This window comes from Apiospora kogelbergensis (genome assembly GCF_038363985.1).
Source record: "Apiospora kogelbergensis strain CBS 113332 chromosome Unknown utg000005l_segment0_segment0, whole genome shotgun sequence".
In the NCBI taxonomy this organism is placed as follows: Eukaryota; Fungi; Ascomycota; class Sordariomycetes; order Amphisphaeriales; family Apiosporaceae; genus Apiospora; species Apiospora kogelbergensis.
The window spans coordinates 510,636-535,678 of record NW_027117422.1 but is presented as its reverse complement, the minus strand read 5'-3'; the positions used below and the strand labels follow the sequence as shown (position 1 = coordinate 535,678).

The 25,043-nt window shown below is 53.8% G+C and overlaps 8 protein-coding genes across 8 annotated transcripts; 3 read left to right on the top strand and 5 right to left on the bottom strand.

Annotated features, from left to right (window-relative positions):
* Positions 1-396: 396 nt before the first annotated feature.
* On the bottom strand, positions 397-2,073 carry PG998_006755 (putative signal recognition particle subunit SRP54; the record flags this gene model as incomplete). The annotated part of the gene is made up of 2 exons (XM_066873571.1): positions 1,951-2,073; positions 397-1,872 (listed from the first exon to the last, which is right to left on the bottom strand). Exons 1-2 carry the CDS (start codon positions 2,026-2,028, stop codon positions 397-399), a joined length of 1,554 nt encoding a protein of 517 aa, XP_066729516.1. The 5' UTR covers positions 2,029-2,073.
* A 5,565-nt stretch (positions 2,074-7,638) lies between these two features.
* PG998_006754 (non-ribosomal peptide synthetase) lies at positions 7,639-10,754 on the top strand (the record flags this gene model as incomplete). The annotated part of the gene is made up of 2 exons (XM_066873570.1): positions 7,639-9,744; positions 9,921-10,754. 2 exons carry the CDS (start codon positions 7,639-7,641, stop codon positions 10,752-10,754), a joined length of 2,940 nt encoding a protein of 979 aa, XP_066729515.1.
* Positions 10,755-11,466: 712 nt separating this feature from the next.
* PG998_006753 (MFS general substrate transporter) lies at positions 11,467-13,400 on the bottom strand (the record flags this gene model as incomplete). Its single annotated transcript, XM_066873569.1, has 6 exons — positions 11,467-11,640; positions 11,710-12,055; positions 12,123-12,816; positions 12,872-12,978; positions 13,031-13,104; positions 13,176-13,400. Coding segments are annotated over 6 exons (1,620 nt in total), but the record flags the coding sequence as incomplete, so codon positions are not given.
* Positions 13,401-15,128: 1,728 nt separating this feature from the next.
* On the bottom strand, positions 15,129-15,551 carry PG998_006752 (uncharacterized protein; the record flags this gene model as incomplete). Its single annotated transcript, XM_066873568.1, has 1 exon — positions 15,129-15,551. One exon carries the CDS (start codon positions 15,549-15,551, stop codon positions 15,129-15,131), a length of 423 nt encoding a protein of 140 aa, XP_066729513.1.
* Positions 15,552-15,866: 315 nt separating this feature from the next.
* On the bottom strand, positions 15,867-17,853 carry PG998_006751 (uncharacterized protein; the record flags this gene model as incomplete). The annotated part of the gene is given in 3 exon segments (XM_066873567.1): positions 15,867-16,277; positions 16,352-16,913; positions 16,925-17,853. The coding sequence occupies 3 exon segments, from the start codon at positions 17,851-17,853 to the stop codon at positions 15,867-15,869; spliced, it is 1,902 nt and encodes a 633-aa protein (XP_066729512.1).
* A 537-nt stretch (positions 17,854-18,390) lies between these two features.
* Positions 18,391-20,310, top strand: PG998_006750 (heterokaryon incompatibility protein 6- OR allele; the record flags this gene model as incomplete). Its single annotated transcript, XM_066873566.1, has 1 exon — positions 18,391-20,310. The coding sequence occupies one exon, from the start codon at positions 18,391-18,393 to the stop codon at positions 20,308-20,310; it is 1,920 nt and encodes a 639-aa protein (XP_066729511.1).
* Positions 20,311-21,203: 893 nt separating this feature from the next.
* On the top strand, positions 21,204-21,683 carry PG998_006749 (uncharacterized protein; the record flags this gene model as incomplete). Its single annotated transcript, XM_066873565.1, has 2 exons — positions 21,204-21,230; positions 21,438-21,683. The coding sequence occupies 2 exons, from the start codon at positions 21,204-21,206 to the stop codon at positions 21,681-21,683; spliced, it is 273 nt and encodes a 90-aa protein (XP_066729510.1).
* A 510-nt stretch (positions 21,684-22,193) lies between these two features.
* PG998_006748 (major facilitator superfamily transporter) lies at positions 22,194-24,173 on the bottom strand (the record flags this gene model as incomplete). The annotated part of the gene is made up of 3 exons (XM_066873564.1): positions 22,194-23,063; positions 23,138-23,887; positions 23,952-24,173. The coding sequence occupies 3 exons, from the start codon at positions 24,171-24,173 to the stop codon at positions 22,194-22,196; spliced, it is 1,842 nt and encodes a 613-aa protein (XP_066729509.1).
* Between the last annotated feature and the right edge of the window lie 870 nt (positions 24,174-25,043).

The following is a 25,043-nucleotide window of genomic DNA, read 5'->3' as shown; positions in this document are numbered from 1 at the left end:
TATTAACGTTTGCTGGGATTGGTGCATCTGCCGAGGTACATATGACAGCGACACGCTGCCGTCGACGCTCGAGGCATGACTTTATAATCTGAATAATGGCAATTGCTAGCCAATAGCATTGGAAGATGGATGGAAATACGTAATCAGATAATGGTATGCTGGGAGTGTTGTAACCCGAACGCCAGTGCCATGCCTCCCCTTTTTCATTTCCGTCGTACTTAAAAGCTCTCATTACAAGGGGTTGCCCGGTCCGACTTCTTGCTCCAGGCTGCCGTGGAGAACTCAAACAAAGATGGATATCGCAGGTAAGTGGTTCGGCGACCAGCTTATCGCGGTGCTTCTAGCATCAAAGGGCATATATAAAGACGCAAGTCCCACTGGAGTGTGGACGGAGATTTACCTCCGTCCTCCACGGCCTCCGCCTCCACCCATCATGCCGCCCATCTGCTTCATCATGGCGTTCATGTCCATGCCACCGGGCATGCCACCGCCTCCGGCCCCGCCGAACATCTTGGCCAAGCTCGCCATGTCCGGCATGCCTCCAGCTCCGCCGCCCATGGATTGCAGGCGCTTCTGCATCGCAGCCATTTGCTGGTTCTTGTTGCCGCCACCCATCGCTTGTTGCGCACGTTGCATGTTCTTCATGTTGCCGCCCATCTTCTTGGCCATGCCGGCCATCATGCGCTGCTGAGACAGAAGATCCTCGACCTCTCTCACGCTGGCACCGCTACCACGGGCAACGCGGATCACGCGCGTCGGCTGGTCGACGAACATCTTACCATCGCTGTCCAGCTCTTTCTCTGTCATGCTGTCGCAGACATAGATCATGCGCTTGAGCTTTGCGCTCGACTCTTCGTTGTCCATTTGGTCCATGCCGGGCAGGTTCGCCATACCAGGGATCATACCGGAGATCTTGGAAAGAGGCCCCATCTTCATTATGTTGTTGAGTTGGTCTCTTAAGTCTCGCACTGTGAAGATTCCCTCGGTGATGTGTTTGATTGTGTCCTTTTGATCCAGCTTCAACGATTGAACGTGCTCAACCAAGCCAGCCATATCGCCCATGCCGAGGAGCTTGTTCACGAATTGTTGCGGGGCAAACTTCTCGAAATCGAGCATGTGCTCTCCGGTACCAATGAAGACGATGGGCGTATGCGTCGCTGCGACGGCGGAAATGGCACCACCACCGCTGGCATGGCCGTCGGTCTTCGTGATGATGATAGCACCGAAATCGGCGGCGTCTTTAAAGGCCTTTGCTTGCGACTCGGCTTGTTGACCAATCGAGGAATCGAGCACCATAATCGTTTCGTCGGGCTTGATAGCGGTTTGAATATCTGTCATTTCTTGGAACAGGGCCGACTCTTGCCTGTGGCGACCGGACGTATCGACGATAATGATATCGAAGCGCTCCTTCTTGAACTTCTCGACACCTTCCTTCGCGACCACGGCCGGATCGGTTTCGGTGAGGGAACCATAGTAGGGGATCTTCGCCTTGACGGCGTTCTGCTTCAGCTGATCGAAGGCACCGGCACGGAAGGTATCGGCGCAAACCAGACAGGCCTTGAGGCCCCTCGCTTGGTAGTGTCGCGCCAGCTTGGTACATGTCGTTGTTTTACCGGCACCCTGGAGACCGACGAACATGATGACATTGGACTTGCCCTTCTTGGGCTTGAAGGGCTCGGCATGGGGATCGACGAGTTTGACCAGCTCGTCGAAGACGGCCTTTTGGATCAGTCGCTTCTTATTGACGGCGGGCGGGAGGTCCTTGAAGTTGACGGTGGTTTTTATCGAATTGGTGAGCTTTCCGACCAGTTTGACGTTCACATCGGCTTCGAGGAGGGCATGGGAGATCTCGTTGAGCATTGCCTTGAAGGCCTGGCAGGAAAATTGAACCGGTTAGCGACCAGATATGCGGAGGGGCGAATGATGCCGAGCAGCTGCCAGCGAGCTTACCTTTTCGTCGAGGTTTGGCGCACGAGTGACATCGTGCAAGGCCGTGCTGATTCGGCGACCGAGATCTTGAAGAACCATGTTAGATGTGGGCGGCTATGCAGCCGTTGCGACGAAGGGGTCTTTCTAGGTGATGATGTCGCTGTGGGAGTCAGTCAGTCAGTCCAGGTGCCACTCTTCTTTGTGCTGCTTCGCTAAACGTGGGTGATGGCGCTCGTGGGGTAAAGTGTCTACTTACCTAAGCTGGATGGGTCCCTAAAGTGCCTGGAGCTCGCCGTGGGCTGTAGGCTGGTGGGGTCCGTGGAGGTAACGTTTCTCCGACAGCCGACATCTTCCAGTTTAGGGGTACGGAGGTACATCGCATCGCATTCACATCTCAAAGCCATCCACCATCTCTCAACTGACGACAACTGGATCATTCAGTCTTGGAAATGGCAATTATCAGTTGCATCACGCGACTAATTTCAGCGCTGACTGTTGACTCCTGACAGCTCTGTTTCTTTCATGCTTCACAAGAAATGCAAATTCGGGGCAGAGAGCAATCCACAATGTGGTGCTACCATGGCTGCTCAGCAATCATACCTAGCACGCTTCAAAGCAAAGGAAATATATAGCATTTCCCGAGTTCTTTTGCTCGCATTTTCTTCATCGCTAATGCTTTTATTGTCAAGTCATGATCTATATATTATTTCTCGCTCGTACTTAATGACTTCCGTGTATTGGCACCGATTTCACTGAATTATGTGTTGAATTTAGTTCTTGCTTCAGTTGCTAAATAGTTCACGAGTCTTTGCACTGACGGCAAGAAGGAAAGAATAACATAAGCTAGTATTGAACGTTGAACCTGCCTCGGAGAAACTGTGTTCTCGGTTGTATAGTGCAGATGTATCTGCTTAGTTTGATACAATCGCTGCACCAGAGGGTCTGCATATATCCCACAGCAATTACGTTTACAATCCTTAGTCCGGCGCAATAGGAAGAGTGTATAGTGCAGCGTGTTACATCCGAACCAAATTCTGCATAATCAAGTATCATCTGAGGGACCCGGGCATCCATACAATGTTATCGAAGATTCTGTACATGGAGCAGAACAAGCCTCAAAGTCTGCATCACGATTGACGAGACTACGCAGGGAGCAAGTTGAATTCAGTATATCATTAACTGTGCCTATACCACATAGCCGATTGGAGATACCAGGGCACTTCTGAATGCAAGTCAATCGCCGATGTAGATTGTTCAACGGTGACGTCAACAGGCTAAAGTCCTGAAGATCACAACTCAACCTGAAGGGAAGAAGCATGGTACTTTTATTCCTATTTGCCAATAGTTGTTGTCAAATACTTTGCCAGCAGGACCAAGGGCCGCAGTCCTTGGTACCGAGTTGGTGGCTGAGAGAGGCTCAACGTCTAAAAGGGCATGCCTATAATGAATGGGTGTACCTGGGGATCAAATGATTGGCGACATAGTTGTTGCACATTTCAGATGAAACATACCACGGGCTCCGAGGCTCGACTACACCGAGGGCTTGGATGCAAGATGATGTTGTACGAAGGTGATATGCTTATCCATCATGATAAACGAAGACACGTAGTAGCACTCGCAATGACAAGCGACGAATGCGTGATCAGCGCCACGCGTCTGCGCCCACGGATGTAGAGCCGATTATGACCAAAGCTTAACGCAACCTCCACGAGCGGGGGACGTCTGCTTAGGGTAGTACCTTCTAGATCAAGGAAGGGAGATACGTGTGTGCGACCATGAGGCATATGCATGAGGGGCGATCTTGGGTGAAGAAGGTAAGGCCGCCGCCATTCTGCATGTCGGCAGATGGATACTACTTTCCTATTCCAGCAATAGGCTCCCTTCCATTTTAAGCTTTCGGCTGCATCCGTGTCGATGGTGTTTAGTGAAATGCTGCGTCCATGGGCTGTAGCGGTGGTTCGCCTTGACATCTTCTTCCCTTGCAGTATAGTATGACGCATGGCCTTTGATAAGCCAATCTCGACTCCAACATCAACATCACGATTTACGTTGTTTCTCCTCGATGTGATAGCAAATACCACTTCCTATAATGATGTTAATACTCTTTTCAGGTATTGACGTACATCATAATGCAGCCCATTTCACCAAAGCTTCGCTTATAGCATCCAATAGTACAATCCAGAATCATTTGAAATAATTACCAATGACTCCATTTGGTCTGTCTTTCGATGTGTAGTCGATGGTCATGATGAGTTGCTACAATGAATTGAATATGTTAGTCGCATGAGGGTATATCATTTACATCAAAATTGAGTCCAATAGCAAGCCCCTTTCCCCCACCTTGGACGATACCACAAGAGCAAGCGTCACTCTGTAGTGTGTGAACAGAGAGACAAACACAGAAGACTGTAATGTCCAGCTCTCAGCGACCTTTTCAGCTATATTGAACTTGCGATGGGCAATATTGAGTAACGACATGTTAATCCCGGCATGAGGGTCCTCGTCTTGCGCCCCCCGTGTTGCTGACTCTTACGGCCTGAGAGGGGATTGGAGGGGACAAATTGCGTGACCCCCATGCAATCGTCAACCCGGTACAGTCGGCACTACGTTTCAGCCCAAACTCATCATCTCTGGGAAAAAGATATTGAAAACGATTCGATATGGCGAACCAGGCGGAAAGAACTGTGAATACTCGATGTGGGATCTAAAAATGGTGTATGCATGTCTTGAGAGTGGTAGTCACTTCAGATCACGAATAGGCAGGTGAACTGCTCGAGATGCAACCCTCTAAAGCTTCGGCCGAGTCACCGGACAGGGGCGTTTTTGACAGGCGACTAGGGTGGTCTGGGGGCAGATGGGGGCGCCAATACCCCTGTAACCCACCTGCCACTCATCCTTAGCGCTTGGACCGGGGACCTCAATTGCGACCTACCACTCGCTGTGACTGTGCCTTTTCCCTTTGCAACCATAACCGGTTTTCTCTCCAATGTACGTTGGTGCCGAGCATCGATCGCAACAATGTTTTGGTAACAGCAACTCCAGTGCGCCCTCTTTGGGGTTGCAGATAGATGACGACGCCCATCATCTATTTCCTCCTCATCGAAGTTGCATTTCCTCAAGCGCCCGAAGCTGGAATGACGACAGACATACACAAGCAGCCAAACTCGGCACAGGTGAGGTTGCTGTTCTGTCAGCGTTATCCGATCAGCATTTGAGATAGGGCGATACCCAAAACATCCCGCACCTTCCCTGCTAGGCAGAGGCTCTCAATCGTGCCGCAGGGGACCTGGATTTGAGACGCGAAGTCGTGTCTGCTGCGTCCAGTGGTAACGTTCGTACCTATCTCTGTTGCTGTATCGGATACCAAAACAAGCAGGACGTTCGAGCTGTCAAGACGTCGCAGGGTCCAAATGACCAGAGAACTTGGAACTTTTGCAAGCTGCAGCCTGGCCGTGTTAAGAGTCGGTGCTGCTGATGAGTCCTGTCTCGAATACAGGCTGAATTTAGGTTTGGAAGGAATCGCTGGGGGCCTGGTCTGGGTAGCGTTCGATGTGGATGTTCGCGTCGTCTGTCCTTTTCCCTTTTCCCTCTCCCATCTCCATCTCCATCCCCGTCTCCATTTCCTCCCAGCCATACGATGCCGTGCCACGTTCCTGGCATTCCAAGGTTTGTCGCTTCACACGATCCGTTTCTGCGTCGGAGTGGCCAGATCAAGACGCCTGCCTGCACGATGCCTAAATCATTAACGCCGTCTTGGCAGTCTTCCCTCTTTCCTCAAATCATTCGTGTGTATGAACGCAACCCCATGCTTGTGATGCTGCAGACCCCCTGGAACAAGAAAATCTCTAGCAAGCGAGCAGACCATGCTGGCCGGAGGTTTGCGCCAACGCCCTTACCCCGGCCGACAGGGACATGGACAGGGACAGGGTGCATCACGATCACGGAATCGATGATCGTCCTCTTGTCGCGCAGTCAATCTGCATAGATTCACATGCTTTCCATGTTGCTCTCGTCGGCTTTGTTTCTACCGTCGCGGTGCTGCTTGTCGCACGTCCACGAACATGACGCAGATCGCTCCTGGCTGATGGCATGTTGCCCGTCTCGCGTAGCAAGCAAACATTCGTCCGCAAACCAGTCTGCAGTGCTGAAAGATGCGGGTTTTCTTGATTCCCACGTGCTGGTAACACTTCGCCAAGGTGAAAGATCTCAGGGACGGGGAGCGGGGGCCCTCTTTGTTATCCAGCGACTTCTGCTTACCAAGTGCTTATGAATCGGGCTGGCCAGCTTTCTTGGCCTGCACGAACGAGGTTCCCCAGAATCGACAACCAACACAGCTTCGGATCGATCCAATGATCCTGTGGTCCTCAATTCTGCCGTCTCGCAGGTTGCATTCATTCCGCGAAAGCCGCGTCGGCCGTCTGTTAACGACCATCTCGCATTTTGGGATTCGGAGTTGTCGCACCTTGCATGAGCGTCCCGGAATAGACATCAACCATATCGATGCTTGACATACTGTTTCCGTCTGGGCACACAGCCAGCGCTCCTCAGTCGTCATTCTTCCGTCTTGTGCCCAAGCGGTCCAAGGTACTAACCGAACCCCAGTCCGGCTGGTGAGCTGTAAACATCGCTCCGCCATCCCGGTGCAATCTGTCCTCAGTCCCTAAGTCAGCCTTCTTTCCACCCAAGCAACAGCCAACTCGCGTGAGCTGACTGACGGGGGCTGGGAGCAAGATTCGTCAAGCAAGCAGTCGCCGGACGCAATGCATCTCGAATGTCCAAACTCAATCTTCTTCCCCACTTCTTCACTGCTGCGGGCCGTGTCGCTCTTCCACGATAGGGAATACGGAGGCTTGTCTTTCTGATATGGCGGCGATCTCGACCGCGCTTGAGATACAACGTGGCAACCTGTTCGCTAACCTCATCCCAGACTGCCCTCACACATTTGTCGGCGCTTCCTTCCACATTGGACGTCGACGCAGACCTGATGCGCCTCAAGCGATGGTGGCATCAATCTACCCCCAACTCTTCTGCATATATCCTTTGCAAGAGTATGCAAGCCTCCACCACCCAACCCTCGATAGGGCCTCATCTTATGACGTCATGCGAATGAGGCCATACGGATCGTCTTCGATGCAATCACATCGTTTGCCAGGACAGGCAAGTCTGAGGCGCCCGGCTTCGACATGTGCAGATGCTGGATAAGACGGGACCACCTTGGTCCTCTTTTCTGGCCCGTCCCCTCTCCGTCGGACGAGACGCCACGACGGCGATGGACCTACACCATCTGCATCCGAGCGGAAGAAGAATGATCTTCTGGATAAATTAATGTTCGATGATACGGAGGGTAGCCACCGGACATCTTGGACAACTTAGGAAGGTATCAAAGCGTCCTCGACCTTGCCAACCAGATACCCTCATGTGAGGAAAACGGTCTGAGTTAGGATGTGTGTTCAGGCTTTACCAAAAGAATGGTGGCATGTCTCATGCTGGGCAGAAACAGTCTCCCGCCTGACCCATGCTGGGTAACCATAGGACATATTTATACCACTGGACGTCCTGACCCTCAAGCGAGGTGTCTTAGAAGGTTTGGTATTCATCCTCTTAGCGAACCACTATCGATCGCTTTTACCATAGCCTCCAACCGCATTTTAATCTATCTTCCCCATTTTCCCGTGGCTTCGCCAATCTCACACACTTCCTCCAAAGTCTATGGCGTCAACGTCGGACCAAGAGCTCCGGCCTGTCCCGGTTGGGCAAGCCGCTGTGGCCAATGCCGATCTTTCGGATCCTCTCTGCTTCAGTTTCGGGACGAGTGAACACTCCGCTTTCCCAACTGTCACCTCGGCCTTTTTCTACCATGCCGAATCGAGGCCGGCTGATGTTGCGGCTCGGGACTTGTCTGGTACGTCTCCGCGCGAGATTACCTATTCCGACTTAGCCTCCCGCAGCCGCCGCCTCGCCCTTCAGCTCCGCAATTTGGGTGTCAAACCCGGTGATCGGGTCCCACTAGTCGTCAAGCGCAGCATTGAAATGCTAGTCGGTATCTTTGCTGTCTTGGCTTGCGGTGCACAATACGTCCCCCTCGATGGGGGAGTGGTACCAGACTCGGTGCTCAGAGTCGTGCTGCAGCAAAGCGGCGGCGGCCTCGCACTCTGTCTCTCTTCTACAGAGCACCGAATTGCCGGTCTGGACGGTCTCTCCTGCAAAGTTGTCATCATCAGCGACGAGGGCAACTCCAATGATTTCTCAAATGAGCACGAGAGCTACCCTTTCGAAGACGGCTTCGTCGATCTTGCAAGAGAGGACCACGGCTGCTATGTTATCTACACTAGTGGCACTACCGGAACGCCTAAGGGCGTTAATATCACTCACAAAAATGTGACCAACCTTGTTTGCCTTGCACCCGGCAACCTTGGGATCCAGCCAGGTACTCGAGTAGGGTCTGTACTTAACATCAGCTTCGACATGGCCGCGTGGGAGGTTCTTGGTTGCCTATGCAACGGAGGAACTCTCGTCATGCGAGGTTCCAAATGGGAGCCTGCTCTGGAACAAGTTGACGTTCTCATCTGCACGCCAAGCATTCTAGCCAAGTACAGTCCGGAGGTATACCCCTCCATCAAGGTGGTTGCCACAGCTGGAGAGCCAAGTGGCCAGAGAATCGCTGACATCTGGGCCACACACGGAACCTACTACAACTGCTGCGGTCCCACGGAGACCACCATCGTGAACACGATGCAGAAGCACCGACCGGGTGCCGATCTGACCATTGGCGCACCCACCCCCAACAATTCCGTCTACGTCCTAGACGAAGACCTCAATCCTGTTGCCATTGGGGAGCCAGGTGTGATGTGGGCTGGTGGTCATGGGATCTCTCGAGGCTATGTTGGACTGCCTGCTGTTACTCTCGCCAAGTATAAGCCCGACATCTTTGCCAACGACGGCAGTCTCATGTACAACACTGGCGACCTGGGCCGCTGGAGGCCGGATGGGACCCTCGATATCCTTGGCCGTGTCGACGACCAAGTCAAAGTCAAAGGCTTCCGGGTCGAGCTTGACGGCATCTCTGCATCGATGAACAGCTTTCCCGGCGTTAACCGAGCTACGGCCTTGCTGGTGTTGGGCGAAATCCATGGCTTCCTAGAGCCTGCTTCCGTCAACCCCGACGCTTTACGCGAGCACCTTGCAGCCCGCCAACCATACTATGCCGTACCATCCCACTTCCATAGGCTTGACGCTCTCCCAGAAACCGGGAATGGCAAGCTGGACAAGAAGGCCCTACGCCGCATGGCTGACCCTATTCTGCCTACCGATGAGATTATACTCCGCTCCAGCCCATCTAGTAGTGGCATGTCTGACACCACTGCCAATGATTCTTCGGTCACGAGGTCGTCGCGTGCCTCCGTCAAAAGCCACAGCAGCAGGTCACCATCCACGTCTGTCAGCAGCCATGGCAGCACTGTTTTTGAAGAAAAGCCCTCGCAACTGGATCTCACCGGCGACATCCCCGACAAGAAGATTCCGAAGCCGTTCCGAGGTGTCGTCTATCGAATTTTCATCGTCTACCGCTTCTTGTTTTCAATCATTGGGCTCCTCAATGTCGGTGCTCTGATCGCCATTGTTGTCACCGGTGTTGACCGTCAGTGGTTCAGCAACATGACGGCAATCAACCTGGCCTTGGCTGTAATGATGCGTCAAGACTTCGTTATCAACGCCATTTATACTGTCTGCTGCTCTGTCCCCAAATCATGGCCTTTGTTTATTCGCCGTCATTGCGCCAAAGTCTACCACTTTGGTGGCATGCACTCCAGCGCCGCGGTTTGTGCCGGGATTTGGCTTCTGGCCTCTAGTATTGCCAGTACCAACTGTTCAATAAACCCAGACACTTGTGTGGGAACGCACCTACGTCAGTCATTGGCTACGACAATCATCTCTCGTATACTCATTGGACTTTTTTCTTTATGTTCCTTATCGCTTATCCGACTATGCGCAAGCGATACCACGACCTCTTCGAGAGATCACATCGCTTCGTTGGCTGGACCATGCTCGGGCTCTTCTGGGTTCAGGTCGTTCTGTCCACCAACGACACCAAGACCCCGGGCCAAAGCCTCAGCACCGCTTGTCTTCGAGTTCCGGCCCTATGGCTCTTGGTTCTTGCCACCTGCTGCATCGCCTCCTCATGGCTCTTCCTGCGCAAGGTTCCCGTCGATGCCGAGGTGCTATCCAACCACGCGGTGCGCCTTCACTTCGACTACACGGTCCCCGTCAACGGCAGTTTCACGCGCATTTCGCGGCGACCTCTGGTGGAGTGGCACTCCTTCGCCACGATCCCCGCGCCGCAGCCGGCCAACGGCCGCAGCAAGGGCTACTCGCTCGTCGTGTCCAACGCGGGCGACTGGACCAAGAGCGCGATCCAGAACCCGCCGACGCACTTGTGGGTTCGCGGGGTGCCGACGTGCGGCGTGATGCGCATCGCGACGCTGTTCCGGCGTGTCGTCGTCATCGCGACGGGGTCGGGCATCGGCCCGTTGCTGGGCCACATCCAGGACGCCTCGTGCCCGACGCAGCTCATCTGGTCGACGCCCAACCCCGAGGACACGTTCGGCAAGCCCCTGCTCGACACCATCCGCGAAAAGATCCCCGACGCCGTCATCCACGACACCAAGGTCCTCGGCCGGCCCGACCTCGTCCGTATGGGGTACAACTTGGCGCGCGGCTTTGGCGCGGAGGCGGTTATCATCATCGCCAACGAGAAGATTACTAAGAAGGTCGTCTACGGGCTGGAGACGCGGGGGATGCCGGCTTATGGGGCTATTTGGGATAGTTAGACTCACGAGGTGACCGGGGGATATGGTTGCAAAATGGTAAATTGCGGCGATTCTGGCGAACTTGGTGGACTTGGGCTTCGGTAGGTTTTGGGTGGTGCTTTTGGTTTCTTTTGTTTTTTCCCCTTTTGTACTTGTTTCGGTTTATCAGGGGGCTCAAATGTCAACTCTTTCTTCCTGTGAGATTGATGGTCCTAGTTGTATTTACCTGTTGTCTATGAATAGAGTACATGAAACTACCAACATAGTTTTGGGTGCTGTGATTGCTGTGATATAAAGACTATGTATCGAGATCGACAGACACATTCTTTATCAGCATATCAATACCAATCCCAATACGCATTATACATATACTCAACGTTTTCAACTAGAGTTTCGTTTTGTTTCATATGTATGATTCTGGGCTGTTCTTTACAAATATTGTTTACAGCTATCTACTTGATGCTATAGAGAGAGAAAATAAAAGACGTCATCGGCCAATTTATATATTGAACTTGGCATATAATCAAGTTGCGCGAATCGTGATCTGAGCAACACGAATTTTGACCCTGCCTCGGTGTATTGTCGCCCTGGAGTAAATTGTTTTGTTTTCTGAGATGGCTAATCACGGAAATTACTCCAGTGATCGAACAATGGTTTCGGTGGTTTTCGATGTATAGAAAATGATAAGAAAAGAACCGTAGTACTCATCTTCGTCAGGTTTATCCTACTCACTCTATAGGTTGTGTTCTCTCATTAGGAGCGAAGCAACGATGGCCGAAATCGATCCGGCCAGTGACACACCATGACTGGCAGATAGACCGTTGACATATGCGCGAACAACTGCCGCAGATATATCTTTATCTGCCGTGTCGATGTAGGCGATGTTAGATGCGGCTTGCTCGATAATCTAAATCCGCGTTAGTTGCTGGTTCCCCCCTTTTGGAGGCTTTGCTGGACAGAATAAGCATGAGCTCACATGGTGACGAGCAGCCTCCCCAATACCCATAGCATTAAGGACCGTGTCCAGCGTCTCGGCCATGGTCGCGATGGTCACGGCGTTGACGGCGACCATGCCGATGATGCCGCCGATGGTGACAACCAGGAAGATGCCCGACATGGCCGGTGCCTTGTGGGCGGGGTCGATGGCCGCCTGGACGGCGATGAATGTGGTCGTCTGCACGATGCCGGTGCCCAGGCCGCTGGGCAGGATGTACAGGGACTCCCAGATGTTGGTGTGACCGTGCCACCGGAGCAGCAGCAGCAGGTAGGATGTGGAAGAGGCCAGGGTCGCGAAGACCAGCACGGGCTTGTAGCGGCCGGTTCTGATCGAGGTTAGATAACGAATGGCAACTTTCAGTAAGTATAGTTCAACCGCGAGAGGTTACCGACCTTTTGATCACGATCCCAGCGAGGATGGCCCCGAGCGCATTGCCCACGACGGCGGGGACCAGGTAGGAGCCAGCCACGGCGTTCGACACCCGCTTGGTCACCTGGAAGTACAGGGGCACCGCGTACATGAGCCCGAGCTGCGCGCCGCCCTGCGCGGCCGTCACGAAGTAGCCCAGCAGCACGTCGCGGTGCCGCAGCAGCTCGACGGGGAAGATGGGGTCGGCGGCCCACCAGGCCTCGGTGGCGAGGAACAGGCCGCCGAGCAGCAGCGTGGCGGCGACGAGGCCGAAGACGACGGGGTGCGTCCACGGGACCTGGCTGCCGCCGATCTCGACGGGCAGCAGCAGCGTCAGGATGGCCAGGGCGAGCAGCGTGGCGCCCAGCATGTCGATGTTGGCGAGGCTCGCGCCGGGGGCCGGCGGCCTGCTGCCGCCGTCGGGGGCTTCGGACTCCTCCGTGTCGAGCTTCGTCGCGGGCGAGGCGGCGGGCGGCGGCGTCCCGGCGCGCTTGGGGATGAAGATCAGGCAGAGCGCGATGGCCAGCACGAAGAGCGGGACTTGACCCAGGAACGACCACCGCCATCCGACGGTGTCGGCGAGCCAGCCGCCTACGGGCCCGCCGAGACTTCGACCCGTTGTCGCGGCGAGGTTGATGTACGATTGCCAGGTGGCTGCGTCGCGAAGACACACGAGATCTGATTTATGTTAGTACCCAGTGTTGCAGGGGGTTTTGAAAGTGTAATAGTATACCTGTGATGATGAGTACAGCTAGCACGTTCAACGCAGAGCCACCGCAGCCGGAGATGACTCGGCCCAGTATCACCATTCCCATCGACTTCCCAGACCCAACCAAGGCGCTGTTGCTCGTCGGTTAGGCCCGTGCCTTCCACGATGGGAAGTCTGACTTACCATCCGACTGCGAACAAAATGTACGCAATGACCAGGATTAGCCGTCGGCCGTAGATGTCACTGAACTTGCCATACTATGGGCGGAGTCAGTCTATGACGTCTATCCAGAGGATCAATGGGTTGGAAAGAGAGAGAATAAATATACCAGAGTCTGTGTTGCTGCACCAGCAAGACTGAAGGACACGAACAGCCAGCTGGACGAGGAAAGAGCATTGAACTCGGACGCGATGGTGGGGTGCGTCGCCAAGACCAGCGAACTGTCGGCATTGGAGGTGACGGTGCCGACCAAGAGGACCAGGACTATCTTGAACACCGTAGCCGACGATGGCAGCCGAGACTGCGCATAATAGTCATCCGGGGCTTGCTCGATGTCTACATTTGTTTTCACCGTGGTCAGTCAGAGGCCGAGAATGACCTCCACCCGCTGGCTGTAGCTAACCTCGTGGGATTTTTGGCGACAGCAATGATGCAGTCTCATTGGGTTCGCGGTGAGTATTGAAGGGCATGATTGTGAATCGCTATACGGAAGGGATGGTGATAATCTTCTGATGTGCAATACATCAGAGTCTTCCATTCGTTCAACCTCTTGAGCCTTGCTATTTTTTATATACGAAGAGGTCGGTGTTTCTTCTGGCGCATGTGACGTTTGCCTCTGGTCCGGAGATAACACAACTTTGGTTCAGGGTGTTTGATAAGGTACGGACGTGGTTGAGGTTGCAGCAAGCTAAATACCCCCGCTTCCAGCCGAAAACGCTGCATCGCAAAGGCGCACGGCTGGATATATTGCGCCCGCCGACTCGAGGAGAAGCACTTGGAGAGTCCAGCTGCGTCATCCCGGGCGGCACAAGGAGATCGGCATCTTCTTGTTCTGAAACCTCGGGTCGGGATGACCTCACGTTATCTTTCGCGCGCGCGAGATGCTCCGTGGAATGACATTGGCCAAGCCACTCGGACTGCCTGCGATGTAGGTTTGGTGGCGGCAAACTCAGGATGATAAGGTGGGCGGAAGAGAATGAATGCATTGGTCTTCTTGTCGTCTCATGCAGCCTGCGGCTGAGAGCCAAATCACGGGCCCCCCGACCCCAACTCAACGTGGGACGACGAGTAATGTTAGGCTTTCGGGCGCTTCTTGTTCGCTTCCATGCTTAAATCTAATGCGAACCTCATGTCGCAGGCGTCATGCAAGACGGAAAAGGTTGACAGGAAGTTCGATTCAACCCCTTCGCTTCGATCCTGTCTGTTTCAGATACGCGATGCCATCCTCCCCGAGCGGGACTGTCTCCTCTTTCTTTGAGCGAACGATCTTCGATGCAATTGCTGCAGGTCGAGATTGAAGCTGTTCCGCGAGATTGGGCTTCTTCCTCGAGATAGAAAGCCCCAGAGCCCCCGCTGCAGCGCGTCGCCAAGAGCCCTCCTTATCCCACCCCCGCGGTCGAGAGCTGTCCTATTCCCGGCCCTTTGATGTGTCAGTCACCCTCGTAAAACATGGCTATAGAAAGAATCAATTTGACCCGGGCGGTCCCAGCCGCAGTCACTATCGCCGTGAGGTCTCTGACACCGATACTGTATCCTCGCGGATAGCCGATATACATGATTAACGGGATAGTGGCGGCGGCATATAGGCGTTTTCTCCACATTCCACTAGCTGAAGCATTCGGTATTCCTCCGCCGCCCATCGTGCGATGCTGCCGCCAAGGACTGGCCCTTATCTCCCACTTCGAGGTGTTGTTCACGCAAGCTGTTAAATCCTTTGGCTATCACCATGTCGGCCCTTGGTGGACATAGTATGAGGAGGAAATGACAGCTCGTACCTCATGTCCTCCTTTGGGAGTTCGAATGTGCCGTTTTCGATGGCCTGTCGGATAGAGCCTTCGTGCGCAGTTGAATACTCTCGTTGGAACGCTCCTCTCGGGAGGTGTCCTTATCGAATCTTCAACGGACTTAGTCCCAACGTCTCCATGAAATACCGTTTTATGATGGGCAACCATAGTAGTCTCCCGTATCTCTTCCAAAGTCGCTCGGTTTTGCTCGTGTAGCGAACGTCGACTTCCAAAGCCAATGCTACCACACCTAGATCTTTTCCGCCAACTGCCATGTTTCAGCCGCTATCAGGCGGACTATCAAATCTCTCCGGCCCCGTCGAGTGCACCTCGATCGAGAGGCCCGTGTAGTGCTTGATGAGTGCACCCAACCGTCGCTCATCCTGATGGTCCGTGGTCCGGACGATGTTCAACGGGTATCGCGCCTGTATATTCCGCGTGCGCAGCTGCGCCGACCCCTCATCGTTCCGGTTGGGACCACCGATATGGCGGTCTAGCGCAGCGACGTCGGCCGGTCCCATGGTGTTCCGAGCCACGTTAAGAATGTCGAGGGAGACGTAGAAATCCTTGCCTTGGTCGCTTAGTCCTTTGGCTTCCAGGACCATGGTGTTCTGCAGCCACTCGCACCTGGTGCTTGTCGCATCGACCGACGGTACACACAGAAGCTTCTTTTCGCCGATGGCGGCGAACGCAAGCGTCATAAGGCTATGCGTGAGGGACGTGTTAGAGACCTCAAGACTGTGCCAAAGGGAGTAAAGACTCAGCAGCGTTTCGGAGACTGAGACAGGCTGAATCAGATACCCCACAGAGTAGTTTCAGCCGTATAAGAAGAGGTGAACTGACCATCCCTTCTCACTACCCGCACCCCTGAAAGTTTATTAAGACACTGTGATGTCATCAAATCATATGTCTCCGTTGTTGTGGCGTGTATTTATTCATTACACAAAACGTCGAAGTTAAGATACCCAAACCCCTCGCGCTGTGTGTTTGTAGTCGTACAGCTTCGAAACCTGAGATCAAACCAGGTCCTTTTCCACCAAGTCGACCCATTCCGAGCTGGGGCCATACAAGTCATCCCTAGTATATCTGAATGGCTGCGGCTTTAGCCAGACCCCCGCCAGATCGTGGGCTATCCCTCTCACGTAAGCTGGAGAACTCGCGGGTGTAGACTGCTTGCTGGTCTTCCGGGCGGCCCGGGGTGGCTTAGACGTAATCTCCCATACAGTAGCCCCAGCAAATCGTTTGAGGTTGTAGTGGTCCTCCCAGACAAAGTCGCCGCCCTTCTTGCCTTGATCGATGTCTTTCGAGTCCAAATGGGCGCGGATAAGGCGCTCGGCAACTTCCAAGCTCGCATGATTCCCTCCATCCCACCCAAATGTGAGAGACGTGAGATTCCGTGCTGCCGCCAGTTCCCGTGCCACGTTGACCTGGGAAAAGAAGACCATAATGTCAGCCCAAACCTCGACCTTGGATTCAGCTTACCCTAGGGGTATATACTTACAATATCATGGTCATCGACGACAATATTGAGCTCGCACAGCTCGGGCAGGCCATTGATAAGGGCTCGAACTTGTGGGGTCAGAACCTGTGGAATTCGTTCACGACTCGCTATGCCGGAGTGAGTAAGCTTGAGTGTCCTCAGCGTTTTGTGCTTCAGAATTGCTTCAAGCAGGGCGCTCGAGAGGCCGGGATTTTGACCACCCTCTGGATATCGAGCGTGGTCGAACAGAGTCAGCTCCGTCAAGGTATCGAAGGAAGCAAGGAATCGGCATCTGGCTTCTGAGTCCTCGCTCATGTTCATATCGAGGGAACGAACATTGGGGTTTGATTTAGTCTGGGATGCTTCGGCAAACCGCACAGCAAGACGCTCAAAGAGGCGAGCAGCGTGAACTCGGTCATCGCGCCCCGTATAAAGCCTGCGGATTGCGAGGTGGTGCAGCCGGACAAAATCGATGGATGTCAATATGGCATCAAGATTTTTGTCATCCGAGCCGACATCGATGCTGCAGATTTCAAGAGATCGCAGCTCAGTTAGGCGAGGAATAGCTTCCAGCTTTTCCCACCTATCGCCTACAAAAACATTGTTCCAGGATAGCCTGTGCTGAGGGACAGAGTCCGCAGTGTTGAGGCGGAATTGCGCAACAGGGCATGAGCAGCAACGTTTTTGGGGCTATTGTGACTCCACCCAAGCGTGTGAAGGCACAAGTGCCTGAGGCCCTTTATCTTTTCCAAAGGCTTCAGCGCGTCTTCGTCTTTTCCCGCGCACACTTCGAGGCCATGGCCCAGGATGGCTAGGGCTTGGAGCTTCTTGCATGCCGCGAGGCTCTTGGCGATGGACGCCGTCATGACCTGCGTTTCGACCACGTCAAGGTTGTCCAAGTTTTTGAACGTCTCTTCGACGTAGCGGTCCACGATGTACTTGTGCTTTCGGCCAGGATCCGAGTTCCCGACAACGAGCTGTCGCACGTAGTTGGTGCAGATGGGCTTGAGGTTCTGGTCGACCTTCGTGGAGTAGCGCTCCTGCTGACCCTTGTATCTGCCCTCCGTCTTGAGCTGTCTCTTTTGGGCGACCGTCAGCAGGGGCTCCAGAGCACGGATCAGCTTGGCGATATGGGCGTGGTACGTGGCGTGCACAGAGACGCGCGCGTATAAGTAGGGCGTTATGGTAGAGTAAAGCGCCTTGCTCGCGCGTGCCAGTGCACTCAGACTTGGTCTGTCGCCCTTGATGTTTGCCAGCACCATATTCAGGAGCTCGGGCGGTAGAGACAGCAGGGGACCAACAGCTGAAGAGGAAACAGCTGGGATGATGGATGCAGCTTTGGTGGGCTTCTTGACTGCAGGGCGCGATGTAGTGGCTTTCTTTTTGGGTGGTGCAGTGGTTGAGGTCGCGGCTGAGGCCTTGGCTGGGGCTTTGGTAGTTTGCTTGGTTGATGTTGATGCATTAGCCGGGGGTTGAACTGAATCAAGGCCCTGCAGACGGGCGCTTCTCCTCGTGCCACTCATTGCAGGAGCGAAATAATCGTGAGGAGATAGAGGGAGAGACCAATTGAGAGTCGGCCTGAATGAAATGGGTGGTTTGAGAAGAAGGAATCGTCGGGGGATTTGTTGTTATTTATGAATGAATGAAATGTTTCATTAGCGAAGACGCCAACTACCTTAGCACACATCGCTAAGTGTCGGACCGGAGCCACTAATTAGGCACCCTGGGCCACTGTTTAGGCACACTCCGTAGGCAGCAGTTGCCAAGACTTATGCGCCCTTGGGACGCTCAATCGCTGTCGCTGTCGCGATGAGGTCTCTAACATCGAGACATTCCATTACTCCAACTAAGGCAAGGCCATTTCACTTTTCCGTCGCCACTGCTGTAAGGGATTCGATGCAATTGCATAACATGGACGGAAGCTGGGATCGACACGCCAAGTTGAGGTCGTTGTCGACTTTCTGGCTCCCAAACGAAGTCCTGCATCGCATTCGCTTTGTGCCTGGTTGCTGATACATCTCCATTCTTCATCTTCATCATACTTACATCGACTTATCACAATGGCTCTGCCTTCTGGATTCCAAGAATGGAGGTCACGTGTGTACCAACAGGGTCAGCTGAGCTTTGATCGCGACTTCCGACTTCTCACCATCAAACCGCCCGACGCCACCGCTACCGTCCCCGGCCTGCATTGCATCCTGAAACATACAAACTTGAACAAGTCACCGTCTTTCTATACCGTTTCTCACGCTTGCAGCACTCAAGGGGATTACAGAGTCGTTTACATCAACGGTGTTAAGGTGCCCGTCTCGAACGAGATAGTACTGGCCTTGCAACACGTGCAGCACAAAGACAAGAACGTGACCATTTGGATTGATGCACTATGCGTCAACACCGCCAACCTCGAGGAGACATCCGCCCAAATGTCCCTGCTGCCAGACATATTCACAGCATCGAAGAGGACGCTCGTTTGGCTTGGTGCAGCCGACCATGGGAGCGATGCTGCAATGGAGGCCTTGTCGCGTATCTACGTCGAATCCCAGCAGCAGACTGTCCACCTTCCGACCGGGAGTTGGGACAACACGTTGTCATCAACACCGAAGATGGCCCTTAGCAAACTTTTGCCCCAGCTCAAGACATCTTTCACCTCACTCCTGAAAAGGCGGTATTGGTCACGCTCCTGGTCATTACAAGAGCTTGCGTATTCTGCCAAATGCGGTGTTGCTTGTGGCCAACATGAGATGGACTCAAGCCGTTTCTTCAAAGCGGCTATCTCATTGGACAGACTTACCAACGACTCAACAATATCGAAGTGGCTGGCATCCGGCGAAGCCAACACAGCCCCGAGCGCAGGAGACGGACTAGAAGGCATGGCACCGTCCTCATTCTCTCGTTTGCCAGCCGTAAAGATCTTGGTAGAGCGAAACAGATACAGAAACAATATGAGCGCACTGAGGCCAGCAAAGCGCCCGCTTTGGACGGTGCTGCAGCGCCACCTAGTTCATCCTGTCGACACCAATAGCGCACTATGGATGGGCGAGGACGACGATCCCCGTGATGCTATCCGCGGTCTCATGGGTTTGGCCACCGATCTTGAGGACCTCGGACTGGCCTTGGACTATGAGAGGGACTATAAGGGCTTGTGCCTAGACGTGAGCGCGGTACTGCTCAAGCGAAGAGCAGACCCCTTGCGATTATGCAACAGCCCTTCCAGCATCCCGTCATGGGTCATTCACTGGAAGAAAGCAAGACGATCGCCCCTGCATTTGCCGCACAATAAGCCTTTTGCTGCCTGCGGCCCGGCGGATGAACGTTTTTACAAAGCCGAAGTAAACCCCTTGGGCCAACTGGTGTTAAGGGCTGGCTTCGTCGATAAAGTGAAGATTTTGAGGTTATTCCTGTTGAAGGGTAACAGCAAGCAAGACCAACAACGATCTTTCCTGAAAAATATTAAACTCCTCTGGAGCAAGTCACTCGGGCTTAAGACGTCACCATACAAAGGGGAGATGACCCTGGAGACCTTGGCCAGGATCCCCGTTGCCGACTTGCAGGTTGATGCAGCCTCTGGAGCTGGCGAGGCTATCGTGTCCCTGTACGAGGGCGCTTTGGAGGAACTCTCCCAGACAGGGAGCGAGGATTCCGATGAAACAATTCGTCCACCTTCCACTTACCCCTCCGCCGCAAGCTCATCACTCACCAACCCGCAAAGGATTTCAGACTCCATCGACTACCTGGCCGCTGTTGATCGCATGGTAGGATGGCGACCGTTTATGACCGAGATCAGGTATCTCGGTCTGGCATCATCCAACCTGGCGTGCGATGACGTCATTGTCATACCGTATGGCTCTTCTGTCCCTTTTGCTGTGAGACGCGTGGATGATGAGGACTATCGACTAATGGGCGAGGTGTACCTCCATGGAGTCATGGATGGGGAGTTCATGAAATCCAACCGGGAGGAGATATTGATTCGGTTAGACTAATTGCTAGGATCAAGCGTTTAAAAACCAGGATTATTTTTTATTATAGCGGAAGAAGCGCATAGTTCGTATTACATGATCGAAGTACATAATCTCCAAAGATTCCACTCGTAAGATACACCGGCCCTGACTTCCAATGTTCGGTAGCTCGGGGGCGCCAACATCGATGTATGGGATACCCTGAAAAGTAGAATCCCTCAGATAAGATGGCGTCTCGCAGCCAGAGCAATCCTAGACCGAAACACCCTTTTGCTAGCCTGGATAGAACCATCTTACACCCGGTTAGTGCTTGACTGTGTCATGTTTGTATTGATGCCTATGGTAAACGATGGTGAGCGATGCTGAGGAGCATCTAATTTGATCCAGTACATCCTACGATCAGTGTGACGCTGGCTTAGCCTACATACTGTAGGGAAAAAGAAATTCCAGTATACCCTTATACCGAGTTGATCGCCTAGATAGTCAATATGGTGTCGCAATGGATGGACAGGGGCCCACACCGGCTGCGACCCTCCGGCTGAATACTGATGCCGATCCCTGTCGTAGCAGGAAACACATATTAATCTAAAGGACCCGGCTATATCTGACGCAGCCCGACCATCGCATGCTTACCCCGATGCCAAGAGAAAGTGCACGCCGTGGGACGACGGGAGGCAAGCTTCGTCGAAGATGTCTCGAAATCGGTACTAATATACGTTCAAGTCGCTTGCCGAAGCCCAATCTACCGGACGCACACCATGGGCCCTTGCATACACTAAATAACTCGGCTATGTATTGCAATCTATCTTTTGATTGCTCAAGGCGTATCCGGACATGTAAGGCTGGCCCGGTCTGGAAATGCCGTTCCAAGAACCCCACCATGTCCTTCGTCGAATGGTTACGTGCAGATAGCAATCATGACTTCTGATACCAACTGGAGGGCCGTACGTGATATAAATGCGAGCAGATAAGAAATCGACAAGATGGAACTCTCTCGCTACTAACTCTCCCACTCCAACTCCAGCTTTCACTCGTCAGTCGCGAATATGAAGGTGAGTAGGTGGCGTAAACAGCCCGGCACCTTACTTCAACATTTCACTAATGCCCAAATGCATATGCTTTCCAATTCGCCTATCTAACATTTGGTCTAGATCACCAACCTCCTGATCAACGCTGGTCTAGTGGCCGTGGTCAACTTCACCCCTGCATTAGCTCAAACGACCAGCTCAACAAGTTCAATCTCAACCTTCACCACCTTCACCTCTTTCACCTCGACTACCGCTTCCACGACGGCCTCACTAGTACCACCCCCTGAGCCTACCCGATGGCTCAAGAAATGCGGTCAGGACATCTGCAACAGTAAGTCTCCTACATGGAAGATTCCAGGAGCTGGCTGACGAATGTGTTCCAATGCAGCATATTGCCACTGTGAATTCAATGGCAGCGTTATGTGCAGTTACGATCCGGCAAGGTGTCGGGACGTTGAGTGTGACTGTATAGCGGCCTAAGAATGCGTTGAATGGGACAAGAACTGGTCGCGACTGGCCAGTAGGAGACATGATGCGGACTTGCACACCGGATATTCCGAGAGATTTGCGTTATTTCACAGCTTTTAATGAAGAGACGGCAAGGGTAGATCAGATTGTCAAACATCAGTGGCCTTCTCTTCAGATGCGGTCAAGTTCAATTTAACTAGGCATTGATCCATCATAGCATTCACCATTTTTAGTCTATAATAACATATTCCACACATGTTTCCGCCGCATACGTTTTCTCCAAACTCCCATGGAAATGCTAAATATTACCTCGAGATTGCTCGCCTCCATTCCGAAATGCAACAAAGTAGCCTTCTACCAGCCAAACTCAAGACAATGGATGAGCTCTCATCACTTTACAATACCTAGACTCTAGGTAGTTGAGTCCGGCCTTTCGATCCCTTCTGCTATCGAAGTTTGCGAGCCTGCCGCCGTAGTCGTGCCGGTCCGGGTCCCCGACGTCGTAGTCGCCGACTCCTTCCGCGCCGGATGATCAGCGTGGCCCCCCGCAGCCGTCATGTCGCTGTCATGATTAGCACCGCCCGCCAGGAGCCGCGACGCGCGGTTCTGGTGCAAGCGGTGCTCCGTGTCGATGGCCTTGTTCATGTCGCGGTGCCTGACCAAAAGGCTGACGAAGAAGGCGACGCCGGCGGCGGCGACGTAGACGCCCAGCACGCCGTGGAAGCCGTAGACGTAGGCGCCGAGGATGCGCGTCTTTTCGGCGAGGCCGTCGGGCATGGTGCGCAGCGTCTCGACAAAGGCCTCGGCGTTGTCGGCGAGCGCCGAGGGGAGACCCTCCCACTCCAGCTTGCGCGCCATGACGTTCTGGAACGCGGAGCCGCCGATCCCCACGCCCACGGCCGTGCCGAACTGCCGCACGAAGCCGTACATGCCCGCCGCCGCGCCCTCCTCGCCGGGCTGGCACATGGCCTGGGTCGCGAAGTTCTGCGCGTTGAGGATGGCGCCGTGGCCCAGGCCGACGATGATCAGCGTGATGACCCACTGCCACACCGGCGTGTCGAGGTCCCACAGCACCGTGAGACCCGAGCCCACGGCGCACAGGACCCAGCCGATCCAGATGGCGTACTGGTAGTTGTTGAACCGCGTGACCAGGGCCCCGGTGACGATGGAGCCCGGAACCAGGGTGAACATGACAGGGAACAGGGCGAGGCCGGCGTGGGTGGGGCTGTACCCCTTTACCGAGAGGAAGTATAAGGGGCCGTAGTACAGCTGACCGTAGATCTGTTAAAGTGGTCATATTAGTATATCAACTCCATTTGCTAGATACACATCACAAGGTTGGGGTGGCCACTTACAACCAGCCCCTGAATGGCCCCACAAAAGTATGTCGCGATAGAACTCGACTGCCAGAAGAGACTGCGACGCAGGAACGGCTCTTTGGCAAAGTATGCCTCCCACACGTATGTGCCGACAAGCCCGGCCAAACCAACACAAAGCGGTACCAATGTGGCGACCGAATCCCAAGGATGCTGACTGCCGCCCCAAGAGATAGAAACGAGGAAGGAAGTGGCCGAGCCGGTGAAGAGAGCGGATCCGATCCAATCGACACGGGCGAGCTTCTCGGCCATTGTCGCCGTACGAGGCGCAAGTGTTAACAAAGTGGGCACTGCGATGAGGCCGAACGCACAGAAGGGGAACATGATGTAAAAGACCCAGCGCCACGTGGTGTGTTCGGCGATGAGCCCGCCGCATATGGGTCCCAAACAGGTGCCCAGAGACCAGGCACCCAACACGGTACCATAGTACTTAGGACGCCATCGCAGCGGGACCAGGTCCGTGAAAAGGACCAAGCTCAGCACGACGATACCGCCGCCTCCAATGCCTTGGATGGACCGTCCAACCAGCATGACACCGACATTGTGCGCAAGGCTGCAGACCAGAGTGCCGGCCGTGAAGAAGACCAGGGCTGCGGTGAGACAGATCGGCCGCCCGAAGATGTCGCTCAGCGACGCGATGAAAGGCATCGTCACCGCGTTAACCAGCAGATACGACGTCCCGATCCAGAAGCCCTGGGTCGTATTGCCGCCGAGGTCGGTCACCATGGCCTGAGAGGTCACACATACAATGTCAGTATATCATATCCGTCTTGTGTTTGGCTTGCCGACTTACACTGAGAGAGGTGACGATGATGCAGGCGTCCAGTGCTACCATCAGGGAGATGACGGAGAGCGTGAGCATGATGAGCCACTCGTGCCGCGTCGGACTCCATTCCGCGAGAACTTCCGGCTGCTGGGCGCCGGCCTCGACATCGCCGCTGTTCGTGCTCGCCGTGTTCGTGCGCACCACTGGTCTATCCTTCTCATCCCGCTTCAGTACCGACAAAATCGCCATGTTTACCAACGTTGGCCGTGGTCACGCCGAAGACAGGCACACGTGGGAGGGTAGCGACGACGCCTTTTGCTGAGACCGGAACAGCAGAAAAAGGTCAAGGGACATAAAAGATAAAGGGGTATAGGGTGGTCTTGCTCTGGGTGCACAGGAGATAGGAGGGCTAGGCTGGTATGTGTCTTGAGGAGGGTGTTTTCTTTGACCAGGCTGGATAAGGTAATACCGCACAGAGATGCTCAACCTTCAACCTTATAAAGTGTGAAATACACGATGGGAGGCCAACAAGATATAACGGCTGGCGTACTCTTTTGCCAAGCCGAAAACCCAACATGGCGAATCCGCGTGTCCCGATGTTGGGAAGGCCGGAAGTGGCACCATGTTGGAACCATCTTGGCACCACCCGCCCACCGACTCATAACAACGCCTGGGCTTTAGTCGCCAACAATTTGCGGCTCTGATTCAGCCCGCATGAGTACGAGGGGAATGCGGTGGTTGGGCTGCTGTGGGATCCGTCCTGATGCAGTGTTTTAAACCCCCGTTTAGTATTACTTCCCAACAAAAGAAACTCAGTGTCTGTCGATACAGAAATATGACAGAGGAGGCTTGTGCCTTAGTGTATCAAGACAGAAGATGTTTTACACCGAGCTCGGGCCTTCTTTTGATTTCAATTATTCTTCCTCGTGTTCTTCTTGCAGATCTTCGATCGGGTCGTATGTAGAAAGGTCGGATAATCACAGAGCTCGCCACGACAGTGATCTGCAGCGGCTCCAGTCCCACCCCTGGATGATCGGTATCCCACATGGTTCGGAGATAAAATCGATCGAAAACATGGGATTAGACCTAGCAGCATCGCGAAATCGAATTCGCTAGCCA